This window comes from Coenobita brevimanus, chromosome 37 (genome assembly GCF_032717465.1).
Source record: "Coenobita brevimanus isolate Jiangsu-jjx chromosome 37, ASM3271746v2, whole genome shotgun sequence".
Taxonomy (NCBI): domain Eukaryota; kingdom Metazoa; phylum Arthropoda; class Malacostraca; order Decapoda; family Coenobitidae; genus Coenobita; species Coenobita brevimanus.
Window position 1 is genome coordinate 4649077 of NC_136990.1, and position 14232 is coordinate 4663308.

General features: G+C 47.5%; 1 protein-coding gene across 1 annotated transcript; it reads right to left on the bottom strand.

Moving 5' to 3' along the window:
* Positions 1 to 5575: 5575 nt before the first annotated feature.
* Positions 5576 to 7294, bottom strand: LOC145396398 (uncharacterized). Its single transcript, XM_080269790.1, has one exon. The coding sequence runs from the start codon at positions 7292 to 7294 to the stop codon at positions 5576 to 5578; it is 1719 nt and encodes a 572-aa protein (XP_080125916.1).
* Positions 7295 to 14232: the final 6938 nt, after the last annotated feature.

The window sequence follows — 14232 nt, forward strand, 5'->3', positions numbered from 1 at the left end:
TGAATTAGATAAATTTGCTCTTGCTAAATTCATGTTAATAGAGGCTATTGCAGTTAATCATATATGTAACCTGTTTTGCCATTACATTATCCTTATGACTCCTGAATGTTTAGTTGTTAGTTTGAGCATTAAACTTTAACTTGTAATTTTACCTAACTCTTTTGTTTTGAACGTGGAACTTTGCGGGACAGTAGTGATTTTAGTATTCTCACTTGAAGTGTTCATAATCTCTCTCTGATCAGTAACATAAATTTGGCGACCTCTTATCAGGATATTCAGGATATTATCATAAGGATATTGCTTGATATTTTGTGACTGTGATTTATTCATGATGTCTACTATTACTACTCTTGATGAAGCCAAAGATTTTTTGTCAAATGTGCAAACAGTGTGTGACGTAGAAAACAGAACAAAGAATGAACTTAAGCTTTTTGCTCAACAATTGGGAATTGCTGTTCGCTCTCATCATTCTAAAGATCAATTGTTGACATGATTAATAAAAGCTTGTTTAATGTAACTCCTCCAAGATGAGCAAACGCAGATTGAAATAGCTAGGTTACAGCTAGCCCTGCAGGAGGCTCGTGCTAAGGAGGCTGAGGCTAAGGAGGCTGAGTCTCAGGCTCGTATTCAGGAGGCACAGGCACAGGCTCAGGCACAAATTTAACTTGCTAGGATTCAGACAGACCATGAGTATCGCATGAAACAAGGTGGAACTGGATCATCTACATCTGATTATTTGATGTGGCTAAAAATGTTAAACTTGTCCCTCCTTTTAATGAATCTGATTTAACAAAATATTTTCAGATGTTTCAGAGGGTAGCTACAGGTTTTAATTGGCCCAAAAAGTATTGGCCAGTACTCCTTCAGAGTGTTCTCACCGGTAAAGCTCAAGTAACATATGCATCTTTGCCTCAGGATCAATCTGATAATTATGATGTAGTTAAGAGCTTGATTCTTAAGGCCTATGAGCTTGTTCCTGGAGCCTATAGAGTAAAATTTAGGACAACTTATAAGCAAGATAAGCAATCCCATGTTGAGTATGCTAAAATCAAAGATCTGTTAGAGCAGTGGTTAAATTCTAAGAATGTAAATTCTGATTTTGATAAATTTAAGCAGATGATTTTGCTGGAGGACTTCAAAAGGTGTATTAATAAAAAGATGTAAGCCTATATCTTGATGAGAAAAGAATAGATAATTTGTCTGATGCTGCAGTTTTAGCTGATGAATATGTTCTCACTCACAAGAGATATTCTAAAGAAAAAAAGAAAGCTGAGAGTAAGTACAATGCCTCTACTCAGAGTACAGGTAACAGGAAAGTGAATAAAGATGATGTTTCTCAGGAAGTAAATACCAGCTCCACCTCTAGATTTCAGAAAAGTAAATGTACTTATTGTAGTAAGCTTGGTCATACTACAGAGAAATGTTTCAGGAGACAGCGTGATGTGAACAAAAAGGAGTCTTTAAATATTCAGTCAATTGATCTAGTGTCCACCCTTGAGAGTTCCCAGAATTCTTTAACCGAGTTAACTGAATCTGCTTTGAGGGGTAAATTAAATTCTCATGATGAAGCTCCTCTTTTGAGCAGTAACGTGGGTGACACTCTCAAGAGTTCATGTGCTAATTTCCTGTCTGATAGTTTTGTCAGTCCTCTGGACAATAATGACAGGAAATCAGTTAAAATATATCGTGATACAGGTGCTTGCCAATCCCTTATGGTGACCAGTGTTCTAGGCTCTAATGTTAATTCCTCTGATGAAACTGTAATCTTACAAGGTGTAGGGAATAATTACTTCCCTGTCCCTCTGTGCAGAGTTAATTTAGAGTCTGGTTTTGTTAATGGTTCCATTATGGTTGGGTTGGTTGAGACACTCCCAATGTCAGGTGTAACTTTCTTACTAGGAAATGATATTGGTGGAAGTCAAGTGTGTCCAGCTCCTCAGTTGTCTAGTGAACCAGTGACTACTACCCAGGATTGTGATGTACCTGAGGTGTTCTCTGCATGTGCTGTCACTAGGGCTAAGTTTAAAGTTACTGGCGACTTAGAGGATAATGATGATGATGATGTTATCCTAGCTGACACTTTTCTTGCTAATTTGGACCACTTACCAGATGAGGCAGTACCCTGTAGTGTTGATTATTTGTCTCGTCAAGAGTTGATTGAGTTGCAGGTTGCTGACCCTGAGTTGAAAGGTCTATCTAACTCTGCTTGCAGTGACGAAGAGTCAGCTGGTGCTTCTACTTCTTATTATATAAAGTCAGGAGTACTTATGAGAAAGTGGAGACACCCAGCAGCATCAGCCAACTGTGAATGGGAGGTTGTACATCAAGTTGTGATACCTCGTGTTTGTAGGCAGGATATCATTAGAGTGGCTCATGATTCCAGTTTGGCAGGACACCTTGGAGTGAGGAAGACTGTGGCACGCATTTTGAAACACTTCTACTGGCCAGGTATCTTCAGAGATGTTTCCTGGTATTGTAAGTCTTGTCACACCTGTCAAGTTGTGGGGAAGTGTAATCAGACCGAAAAGGTTGCACCTCTAGTTCCCATTCCTCCTTTTGAGGCGCCATTCACCCGTGTGTTGGTGGATATTGTGGGCCCTCTTCCTAAGACTTCTTCAGGATTTTCTTATGTGTTGACCCTGATTGATATGGCTACTCGTTATCCTGAAGCCATTCCACTTAGAAATATCTCAGCAATGAACGTGGTTAAGGAAATGCTAGGGTTCTTCACCAAGTTTGGTCTGCCCAAGGAGGTACAGTGAGACCGGGGAAGTAATTTCATGTCAAATGTTTTCAAGCAGTCTCTGAAAGAGTTGGGCATCACCCAGATTATGTCTTCAGCTTACCATCCCCAGACCCAAGGAGCGTTGTAGAGATATCATCAAACACTCAAATCGATGCTCAGGAAATACTGTTTGGAACATCAGAAAGACTGGGATAAAGGTCTTCCATACGTTGTATTTGCTGCAAGAGAATCTCCAAATGAATCACTGGGCTTCTCACCCTTTGAACTACTGTTTGGCCATGAAGTAAGAGGACCCCTTAAGCTACTCAAGGAATGCTGGCTGTCGGAGGAAGATGACGGCAACCTGCTGGAGTATGTGATGAAGTTCAAAGAACGGCTGTCCACTGCTTTACAGCTGGCAAGAGAGAATTTAGGAGCTGCTCTGGAGAAGATGAAGACTTGGTATGATAAGAAGTCCAGGTTACGCCACTTTCAGCCAGGAGATCAGGTTTTGATTCTGCTACCGGTGCATGGGCAACCTCTTCAAGCCAAGTTTAGTGGTCCTTATTTCGTGGAGAAGAAACTCAGTGATGTCAACTATGTCATCGCCACACTAGATCGTAGAAAGAACAAGCAACTTTGTCACATTAACATGCTAAAGTTATATCACAGGCAGGACGAAAATAACCCAGTCTGCACTGTAGCTGTTCCACCCGAGTCTGCAAGTGAAGTTCTCCCATGCAGTATGAGCCTGAGTGATAGTTTGGGGAAGAATCCTGATATCATGAATGATCTCCAGACTAAGCTTTCTCATCTACCTCCCGAGGAAAGGCAGGATTTTTCGGCATTACTGTAGGAGTACCCGCAAGTGTTCCGTGTCACTCCAGGAAGAACCACTGTGTTGATGCATGATGTCGATGTTGGAGACACAAAGCCAATTAAACTGCCTCCTTACCGTGTGAACCCAGTGAAAGTTCCTCTCATCCAGAAGGAGCTTGGCTACCTGTTGGACCACAAGATGATTAAGCCCTGTCAGAGCGAGTGGAGTTCTCCTGTCACTCTAGTCCCTAAGCCAGGTGGGTCACAGCGGCTTTGCATCGACTACAGATGTGTTAATCAGATAACCAAAACAGACACTTATCCTCTCCCTCGTGTGGAAGATTGCTTAGACAAGATCGGAAAGGCTAGGTACATAAGTAAGTTTGATTTGTTAAAGGGATACTGGCAAGTACCTATGACTGAACGTGCTAGGGAGATCTCATGTTTCATAACACCAGGAAAGACTTTTGCATGTTCTGTAATGCCATATGGTATGAAGAATGCACCAGCCACTTTTCAGAAGCTCATGAATGTTGTAACAGAGGGTTTGGCAGGGTGTGTTGTTTATACTGATGATGTATTAATCTTCAGTGACAACTGGAAAGATCACCTATGCCATGTCAGTAAATTTCTTGAGCGTTTGGTTCAGGCTAATCTTGTAGCTAATTTATCAAAGTGTGAGTTTGGTCAAGCTAAAGTTCAGTACCTTGGGTACATAATTGGTGATGGACATGTTGCACCACCAGGAGCTAAGGTTCAGGTTATAAGTGATCTTCCCAGACCTAAAAGTAGGAAAGAGGTACAAAGATTTTTGGGAATAGTAGGTTATTACAGGAGATTTGTTCATAACTTTTCAATTCTTGTATCACCACTTACAGACCTACTGAAAAAGGGAGTTAAATTTGTCTGGACCGATAACTGTGAATCCTCTTTCAGTAAACTTAAAGCTATCCTATTAAGTCAGCCAGTGCTCGCTACTCCAAATTTTGCTAAGCCTTATCAGATGGCTGTTGATGCAAGTGATACAGGAGCTGGGGCTGTTTTGCTGCAAGAGGATGATCAGGGTATTGAACACCCTGTATCTTATTACAGCAAGAAGTTCACTCCACCTCAAAAGAACTACTCAACTATTGAGAAAGAGCTTTTGCCTTGATTTTGGGTTTACAGCATTTTTCATTTTATTTGTGTTCTGGTTTTGACCCCATAGTCATTTATACCGATCATAACCCACTGAAATTCCTTAGTAAGTTTAAAGATAAAAATCAGAGATTGACAAGATGGAGTCTACTTCTTCAGGAGTATTCATTAGACATACAACATGTCAAGAGGAAAGAAAATGTTATTGCAGATTGCTTATCTAGACTTTAGACAGATTGTTTTAGAGTAATAAGAAATTTCCTTTGTAAATTTCTTTTTCTTTGTGGGGAGGTGTTACATAGCCTATGATTTCATCATCCTTTGTATAATTCTAACGTACAGTATGCTGCATGTTTGATCACGATTCGCCTCGTGGCTTCCATAGTGACCAGGCTTGCGTGTTCTACCTCACTCCCCCCTTCTCCCCCTTATAGTAGAGTAAGTCGTTCTTTCTGTTGTTCAGAGCAGGACTGTCAACTCTTCCTCCCCTGTGCCTTCATTTCCGCATCCTTCTTGCAAGTTGAATCAAGCTCTGCCGGCCCCTATATAATGAGCTCAGTCTCTGCATTAATTGCCACTTAGATCTACTCCTCATTTTGTTCACATCTCTGTCCCCCCCTGTATAGTATATTATTATTGTGAGTGCTCAGGAAGTCTCCAACCATCTAGCTGCTGTATAATTTGAGTATGTGTTATTACCACTTTTCTTGTACTGTGTAGCCTGAGGCATTAATTCGTAGGCCTGGTAAGGTTTTTGTGATTCATGTAGAGTTTTTGATGTCAGCCATTATTAATAATACTTTGGTTGGTTTAGATTTGCCTCCTTAAAAGGGAGGACACGGGCAAAACAAAAGCCTGTCAGAGAAATTCTGTTAATAAAACAAGAATTATATACTAGCGTGGGGGTGGGTACATGGCCACAACCCTCAAAATAGCAGACGTGGGTGTCCGTGCAATAAGCTCTGCTGCCAGTTGAAAGTCGTCAGCCCCAACATGAAGCTGCGTCCTAATATCACACCGAAGTCGAGAAGTTGCAGGACAGTCCAGAACATAATGGAGCAGGGGCTGCTCACTGACCTCAAAGCAGTGAGGGCACGGCTCTGGGTGTCTGTTAGTCACCTGGCTGTGGCACGGGAACCCCAGGCGTAAGCGGCGAAGTGGAACCAGTAGGTGGTTAGGTGTGCCATGGGGAACAGACACAGGTGTGTATGCTGTAGCTCTGGCATACCACGTAGAAGAACGGGAACCCTCCCATACCTGAAACTGATGATCCTCCTGTGAAAGTCGGCAGACGGCATCAGCCACGCGTCGCAAGAGAAGGGATAGACTAGGACGCAGCTGAAATGTGGTAACAGGTAACGTGCCAGCGTGGCGAGCAGCAGCATCAGCACGCTCATTGCCTGCAATACCGACATGCCCAGGAAGCCAGTGAAGGTGAACCTCACCCCCCCGACCCGTGATGGAAGTTGCAACAGCTATGATGGACGTAAGGAGATACTTATTGTCAGTGTAGCAGTGCTTTTGGAGGCCACGTATAGAGGAAAGCGAGTCCGTATGGATAACAATACGCCGATGGAGGTGTTGATCAGCATGGCGAAGGGCACAGAGAATGGCAACGAGCTCAGTCTGGTAGGCTGAAACACCGGAGGTGACACGCCAGGACTCAACCCCCTCATCACAAACAAAAGCAGCACCCACAGACCCATCATCACCAACAGACCCATCAGTATAGTAGACTGCAGTATCTGGAGTGGAGAAAGCTGCCACACGACTGAGAGCATCCTGGCGAAGAACAGCAGGAAAAGAGGACCTGGGAACCGCTATATTGGGCTCGACATATTTGATCACAGGTGGGAGCCAAGGAGGAGCAGGGGCATATGCAGGATTGGGCAAGTCAGGACCACCACTAATGGCATCAGCGGCGTCAAGCTTGCAAGCTATGTCCGCAGCAAGCAGAATCCAGTCACCTCCAGGGTGCGGATTTGGGGGCCGAGCAAGGGTACGCTGGAGGAGGACAGACACTGGAAGGTGGGGCCGATGCCAACAGAGCTGAGCAACGACAGCTGTTGTTCGTGCCCAAATGCGGTGCTGCAGAGAGGGAAAACCGCTCTCAGCCCGAAGGTTGACCAAGTGTGTCCAAGGAGGTGCACCGAGCATTATACGCAGAGCAGTGTTCTGCAGGACTTCCAAAGAGAGACGGAGTGACTCAGAGACTCTGATTAGACATAGAGCCCCGTAATCCACAATGGAACGGATAGCTTGTGAATAAAAAGTCCGTAGGACACTGTACGAGGCACCCAGGTTGCGGTGAGAAAGGGCTTTTAGGGCAGTAATGCGGGTAGCTGCTCGCTCCCGTATATAGTGGACATGAGTGGCAAACGTCAGACGGCTGTCAAACCAAACACCCAGGTACTGGTGACAGTGAATGACATCAAGGCTATTACCCCCAAGTAGAAGGGGACGGTCAGGGTGGCGGAGACCAAAAGGCAGGCATTTAGTTTTTTTGGAAATTGATTTTAAGGCCAAGCTCACAGCATTTGGCATGTAGACGGGAAAGCGCAGTTGGTGCCTGAGTGTAGCAGCCCCATCTAGAGAAAACCAGTGCCAAGTCATCTGCATAGCAGAACAGAGTAACCCCTTGGCCATAGTTGACTGTAAGCAGGTCCTCAACTAAGACATTGAATAAAAGAGGACTCAGCACACTGCCCTGGGGTGTGCCATTGACATGCGAGTGGGGGGGGGGATACCCTGCCCTGAAATCGAACACAAGCAGCACGGCCATGGAAGAAGTCCCTCACCCAGCAGAGGAGGCGACCACCCAAGCCCTTCGCTGCAAGCGCCACAAGTACTGTGTCTGGGTTGGAAAGATCGAATGCCTTCTCAAGATTGAGGAAGACAGCCATGCCACGACCACTCCCCAGCTCTCCAAGAAAGGAGGCTAGGCAATGTTGAGCACTCCTGCCAGGGAGGTAAGCAAATAGCCGGGGATGGAGCAGCCCCAACCACCAGACAAGTCGAGACAGGACAAGCCTCTCAGCAGTCTTGGCAATGCAACTGAGGAGGGAGATCGGCCTCATGGTCGTCGGGTCACGTGGTTTGGGGATGGGGTGAATAATGGCTGTCTTCCACGATCCAGGGAGACGCTTTTCAAGCCACGAGCGATTGAACAGGTCCAGGACACGCCTTCCCTCCCTGGCTTGTGCCAGCCAGGAGGGAGTATACAAGGCCATCAGGGCCCGGAGCCGTATCCTTTCTGCTGCACAACGCTCGATCTAGCTCCTCCACAGTAACGGGGTGGTCTGCAGCGTCAGGACGAGAGCAAGCAGCCTTGACAGCGTCCCTGCGGGGTCCTGCAAGGCGAGCTTGCAGGTCACTGACAGACTGTGGGAGGTTCGTTGTGGCAGTACGAGCAGCGAAATGAGCAGCAAGGCGATCTGCCTCGCCTGCAGGGTCAGGATGTGATGGTGGCCTAGCTGGACGGGGAGAAGACACTGACTTGATTCTCACCCACATCTCCCCAAGTGTGGAACGTGAGTTAAGCTACCTACACCACCTCATCCAAGCCTCGTCCCGGATGCAGCGCTTTTCCTGCGAAACATGTTGCACCACTGCAGCCAGATATCTCCTAGTTGGAGAGGAAGGTCGCCGACGGTAGGTCTTATGAGCGGAGTTTAGCCAATGGTTCAGCTCCTGGACCTGCTCGTCATAAAACCAGTAGTCCTTAAGAAAGACCGTGGGGTGCTTGGTGAGGGGAATACAGGCAGCAGCAGCGTGACGTAAGGCATGGGCAAACTGCTCCGCATGCTCCTCTAGGGAATGTGGGGGAACAACCTTGTCCAAGGCGGTGTCAACTGTCTGCGCATACTCGGGCCAATGTGCACGTCGTAAGTCCCAGCGAGGCGGAGGTGGTGGTGGGGGTGGAAGAGGAGCCACAGGCAATTCCATCACCACAGCGAAATGATCACTGGTGAGGATTGGGTGCAAGGACCACGTAGACACATCAGCAAGAAGTGCAGAGACTAGGGAGAGGTCAAGCCTCCCACCACAGACATGAGTAGACTTGGACAAGTCATTGAGTAAGGAGACCCCCGCAGTTTCCTCGAGGGCGATGGCAACATGTCGCCCAGCCTCATTCGCTGGGTGGGGTGAGTATAGGACGGGATGGTGGGCATTGAAGTCCCCCCCAATGAGGGTGGACTCAGCTGCAGCCTGATGGAGGAGCTCGCCAATGTCTAGAGTCCCAGCATGGCTCTTATAAATGTTATAGACGGTTAAGGGGGTCGTGGCGAGCTGCAAGATGACTCCTTGAACCTCAACACCCTCACCGCAGTGAATAAGAGGGCTACATTCTTTGCAAGGGATGTGATCCCGAACCAGGATGGCACACCCCTGTGCATCACCAGGGACCCTAGGGAGGAAGAAGCCATTGTATCCTCGGAGCCGAAAAGGGAGCTGTGGGGTAGGAGTGTCTCTTGCAGAAGGAAGACATGAATATCCTCCCGGATAGCCACCTCCTGGAGGTGAGGGAGCTTACTCCAAGCTCCTACGCAGTTCCACTGCAGGACTTGGAGGCAATCAGCTTTGTCTGGGACCGTGGAGGGTAAGCAGTCTCTCGCAGTAGTCCGAGAGTTTCTCCCTCTGCCTATACCACTGCTGAGGCTGGAACTGGCCCTGATGGATTGATGGGCAGGTTGCCGGGCGGGTGATCTGCCTCTACCACTGCTGAGGCTGGAGTCGGTGCCAGAGAGTTGGTGGCTGGGCCGCGAGGTCGGCATTCTGCCCCTACCCTTGCCGAGGTTTGTGGTGGCCCTGGTGAGGTGGTAATTGGGCTGCGAGAGCAGCATCTGGCCTCTGGCACTGCTGAGGCTGCAGTTGGTCCTGGCGAGCAGGTGGATGGGCCGCGATGTCGACGGCGGCGTGTAGGGACGGGAGGTGGCTGGGGTGTTGCTGACAGGTCGGGAGACGACATCTGACGTGTAGGTGGAGGGGGACAAAGCTGTCGCTTTGCCTCCACCACATCCACGACGATTTTGTCGATAGTAGCCACAAGGGGAGCAGTATCGACGCTCTTGCCAAGCATCGATTCCAGCAACTGAGCAAAGCTTAGAGCAATCTCTTTCCCAATTAATCACAGGTCCTCTATGGTGAAGAGAATCTGGGGAGAGCTCGGGGCATGAGGTGGTACGGGGAGAGATGCATCGATCAGTGGTGGGACTGTGGTAGGAGGTGGGTGGTGAACCTCCACTGCCACAGTCTGATGAGGGGGAGCAGACTGAAGAGGGGGAAAGGCGCTGGCATCGAGAGGAGGAGGAGGAGAAGGCACAGCTGTTATTTGATGCTGCTGGCCCCAGACAAAGGTCCCTGGAGGCGCAGGCATGGAGCTGGTGGCTTGCTGCTGCTGAACCCAGGCTACCTGGCGTTCCCGGCCCTGCAAGACATATGCAGCTCTGATGGGGCAGCTGGGGTGCCACGCATGATGTGGGCCAGAGCAGTTGGGGCAGCGGGAGGTGATTGCCTCCTTGGCCTTGAATCTCACCAGGCAGCGCTCTGTATCGTGTGGGCTGCTGCAGATCCCGCAAACGACAGGCCTGTTGCAGGTGGCTCTGTGGTGTCCATACCTCTGACACCGATAGCAACAGAGAGGCTCCGGGGTATATGGGCGCAGATAGTAAGTCCCACAGTTCCCAAGATCGAGAGAGGGTAGTAGAAGACCCCGTAAAGTGATGAGGACTTGGCGAGTCTCCTCCCTGGTACGCTGCCTCTGACAACGTGTGGCTTCTTCCACCTGTGGGTGACGCAAAAGGAGATCGACCGGCATCCTCATGGGATACCCCATGACAATAGCTTTGGTCGATCTCAGCCCTGGAGTGAGCTCCACGAGCTTGATAGGGTTGGCCACGTCCTGGGCTGCTGCCTTGAGAAGGTCGTAAGAGGCCTCGTCTTTCGGGACTAAGACGGAACTCCAGTCTTTGCCAATAATGTTGGTGGTCCTCAGTTCTGGCAGGCGGCGTTCCAAAGCTGCGACTGCATCGTAGCTTGTTTCATGCCCGTACTGGCGAGTCATGCGAAAGGCCGGGAATGATGAGCGAGGTGGAGGGGGCACTGCCACCGTTACTGAAGGTCGAGCGGAAAGAGGAGGCTTGTGAGGAGCCCCGGAGCGTGGTACCGGAGTGGCATAGTTTCCCCGATCACACCGTCTAGATCTTTTACTATTGACCAGCGAGAAACCGTCGTCATCAGTACGGGCAAGATCCGCATCAGTAGGAGCAAATGAGGCAGCAGGATTGGCAGCATCCACGGTCATCTGCTCGTGGCGGCGAGCTGATTTTGCTGGTCGAGTTGTGGAAGGGGAAGCACTGGTGGCAGGACGAGGCAAAAGGCCCGGGGCAGGAGCCAAGGCCGTAGCTAGGGAGGGACAGGGAACTACGGGAGCAGAGGACTGAGAGCTGGAGGTGGAGGAGCGTCTCTCCCTCTTACTTCCCTTAGCACTGGAAGGCCTAGATAAACCTGAGCGCTGGGGATGAGGTCGTGGGATGTGTGAGGGACCCGAAGATCGGGTACTAAGAGTGCCTCCATAGCTCAGAGGCAAGCAAACTTCCAAAGAAACAGACTACACACACACTAACACATGCACACGCAGCACACACACAATCACTCCAAAAAGAAAAAGAAAAAACAATGGCCAAGTCCCTACAGTGACGGGCAACCTATGCTCCCCGCCCTTTAAAGGGCGATGTAGGAGGCCCCGCCACTGCCCTGTAAGGGTCTTACCTAATCTATCAGAGCCGCCCTCACTGCCTCCTTTAACCAGGCCCTAATGGCCCCCCTTCATGGAAGTGCCCTAACGGCACCCCTTCAGGGTTCGGCGTCGTACTACAGTGAGGGACACTAACGGTAGGCAAAAAAAAAAAAAAAACACACACACACACACAAACACACACACACACACACCAAACACAGTCAGACAGACGTCTGCCTAGAAGACAAAGTCCCAGCAAAAACCTGTGAGACACAAAAATTTTTCCTCAGTGCCAGAGACTAAGTCCCTGAAATGGCAAAACTGGGAAAACTGGAAAAACTTCTTCCTCTATAACGGAGGCAGAGTCCAGTGCTACAGACACACGAGCCAGATGTCTTGACTGCACGATGGCTGAGCAGGGAATGAATAATATTTTGTATCTGTAATAATATATCTTGCTTTAACTGAGCATTATCCGGTTTTCTCATTTATCAGGGCTGACTTAGATAAATTTGCTCTTGCTAAATTCATGTTAGTAGAGGCTATTGCAGTTAACCATATATGTAACCTATTTTGCCATTACATTATCCTTATGAGTCCTGAATGTTTAGTTGTTAGTTTGAGCATTAAACTTTAACTTGTAATTTTACCTAACTCTTTTGTTTTGAACCTGGAACTTTGCGCGACAGTAGCGATTTTAGTATTCTCACTTGAAGTGTTCATTATCTCTCTCTGTTCCGTAACAGTGTGTTTCTGTCTGTGTTTCTGGCTGCATTTCCAGTTTCGACCACCATCATCCCTTCGTTTTACCTGCCATGGGTGTGTGTGTGTGTGTGTGTGTGTGTGTGTGTGTGTGTGTGTGTGTGTGTGTGTGTGTGTGTGTGTGTGTGTGTGTGTGTTTCTAAGCTCTTTTTTTTCTTTACTCCCTTCCCCACCACCACCACTCCCTGCCATTTTTCCCTGCCTGTGCTCGTCCACGCAGGCCATCCATTATGCAGATGGGACTGGCAACTGAGAGCTTTTCATCACATCACTTTCCCGTTTCCTGCCAGCCTCATTTTCCATTTCAGTCCCCGTGATGAAAATTGTGTTTAAGAGGACACGTCACAGCCCAGACAGGAAGTACCAGGCTTGTGTGTGTGTCAGGGTGGTTTATTGTTAGTGTGTGTGTGTGTGTGTGTGTGTGTGTGTGTGTGTGTGTGTGTGTGTGTGTGTGTGTGTGTGTGTGTGTGTGTGTGTGTGTGTGTGTGTGTGTGTGTGTGTTTGTAATTCTGACTGTTTTCTTTGTCCACCATCATCACATCTTCACTTTTCATGCCGTGTGTGTGTGTGTGTGTGTGTGTGTGTGTGTGTGTGTGTGTGTGTGTGTGTGTGTGTGTGTAATTCTGCCTGGTTCCTCTTTCCATCATCATCACATCTTCAGTTTTCCTGCTGTGTGTGTGTGTGTGTGTGTGTGTGTGTGTGTGTGTGTGTGTGTGTGTGTGATACTCCTATATATATAAACAGAACACTCTCCACTTCGCCTCGTATCACTGGTCCAGCCATTGTAAGCACTAAAATGTAGATGTTTTTATGGCTGATTTAAAACAAGTGGACGCCAGAGTAAAGTCTGGGATGATCCAGTTGTATAAATCACAAGTGGTGGATTTTAGTACAGGTTAATTCAATGCCTTGGTGACTGACATGAGACCATGATATTGAACACTGTGTGATGTTTGGTGTGAACCGTTGTATATTATGTCCTCTCTCTCTCTCTCTCTCTCTCTCTCTCTCTCTCTCTCTCTCTCTCTCTCTCTCTCTCTCTCTCTCTCTCACACACACACACACACACACACACACACACACACATTTATCCAATCTATCTATATCACACACAAATTTTATCATTATCTGTCTATCACATACGTACAAATTCTCTCTCTCTCTCTCTCTCTCTCTCTCTGACAACTACTAAAACTCTCACCCAGACACAAGTTCAGTAATTAGCGGTGTCTGCACGAGCCCTGGTCCCACCTGATTACCTGGCCTTTTGTTAATTAGGACTACCTGAGGAGAAAACCTGTCTCTTAATTCCCTTTGAGCAATAAGAGTTCAAAGCCAAGGATTTTTGTCTTTAGGTTCATTGCTGATATTATGTCACTTCTGAGGCATTTAGATGATCAAATTCGCTTTATATAGATTGATAGTCATACTGGAAAACATAAACTGAAGTGGTCGAATTGAAAATGATTTAAAAATGGGTGTGTATCTGAGGAAACTTAATTACTGATGAAAAATGGAAATTAATGGATGAAGTATGGCTGTAGGGAAAAATATGATTAAATTTTCACTCTTGTATTTTCTTGTTTATTTGGTGGTCAAAGAAACTCTCTCTCTCTCTCTCTCTCTCTCTCTCTCTCTCTCTCTCTCTCTGCTCTGTTACCATTATGAATCACGACTTTGTGTGGATTGCTTGGCCTGTGGTGGAGCAATGAATGTCGAAGGTCTGAACTGTGTGTGTGTGTATGTGTGTGTGTGTGTGTGTGTGTGTGTGTGTGTGTGTGTGTGTGTGTGTGTGTGTGTGTGTGTGTGTGTGTGTGTGTGTGTGTGTGTGTGTGTGTGTGTGTGTGTGTGAGAGAGAGAGAGAGAGAGAGAGAGAGAGAGAGAGAGAGACCCATTTTATTGGACACATAATACTGGTTCTCCAACATGTTTACTTTTCTGTACCAGTTTCCCAGTCAGGGCGATGCTACTGCTAACGACGATGGTGATGATGATGATGATGATGATGATGATGATGATGATGATGATGATGAAGAGTTGTTAATACGAG

What these genes read in the sequence shown, in the direction of transcription:
- LOC145396398 (XM_080269790.1), bottom strand. Translation starts at nt 7,294, where the DNA reads ATGACTTGGCACTGGTTTTCTCTAGATGGGGCTGCTACACTCAGGCAC.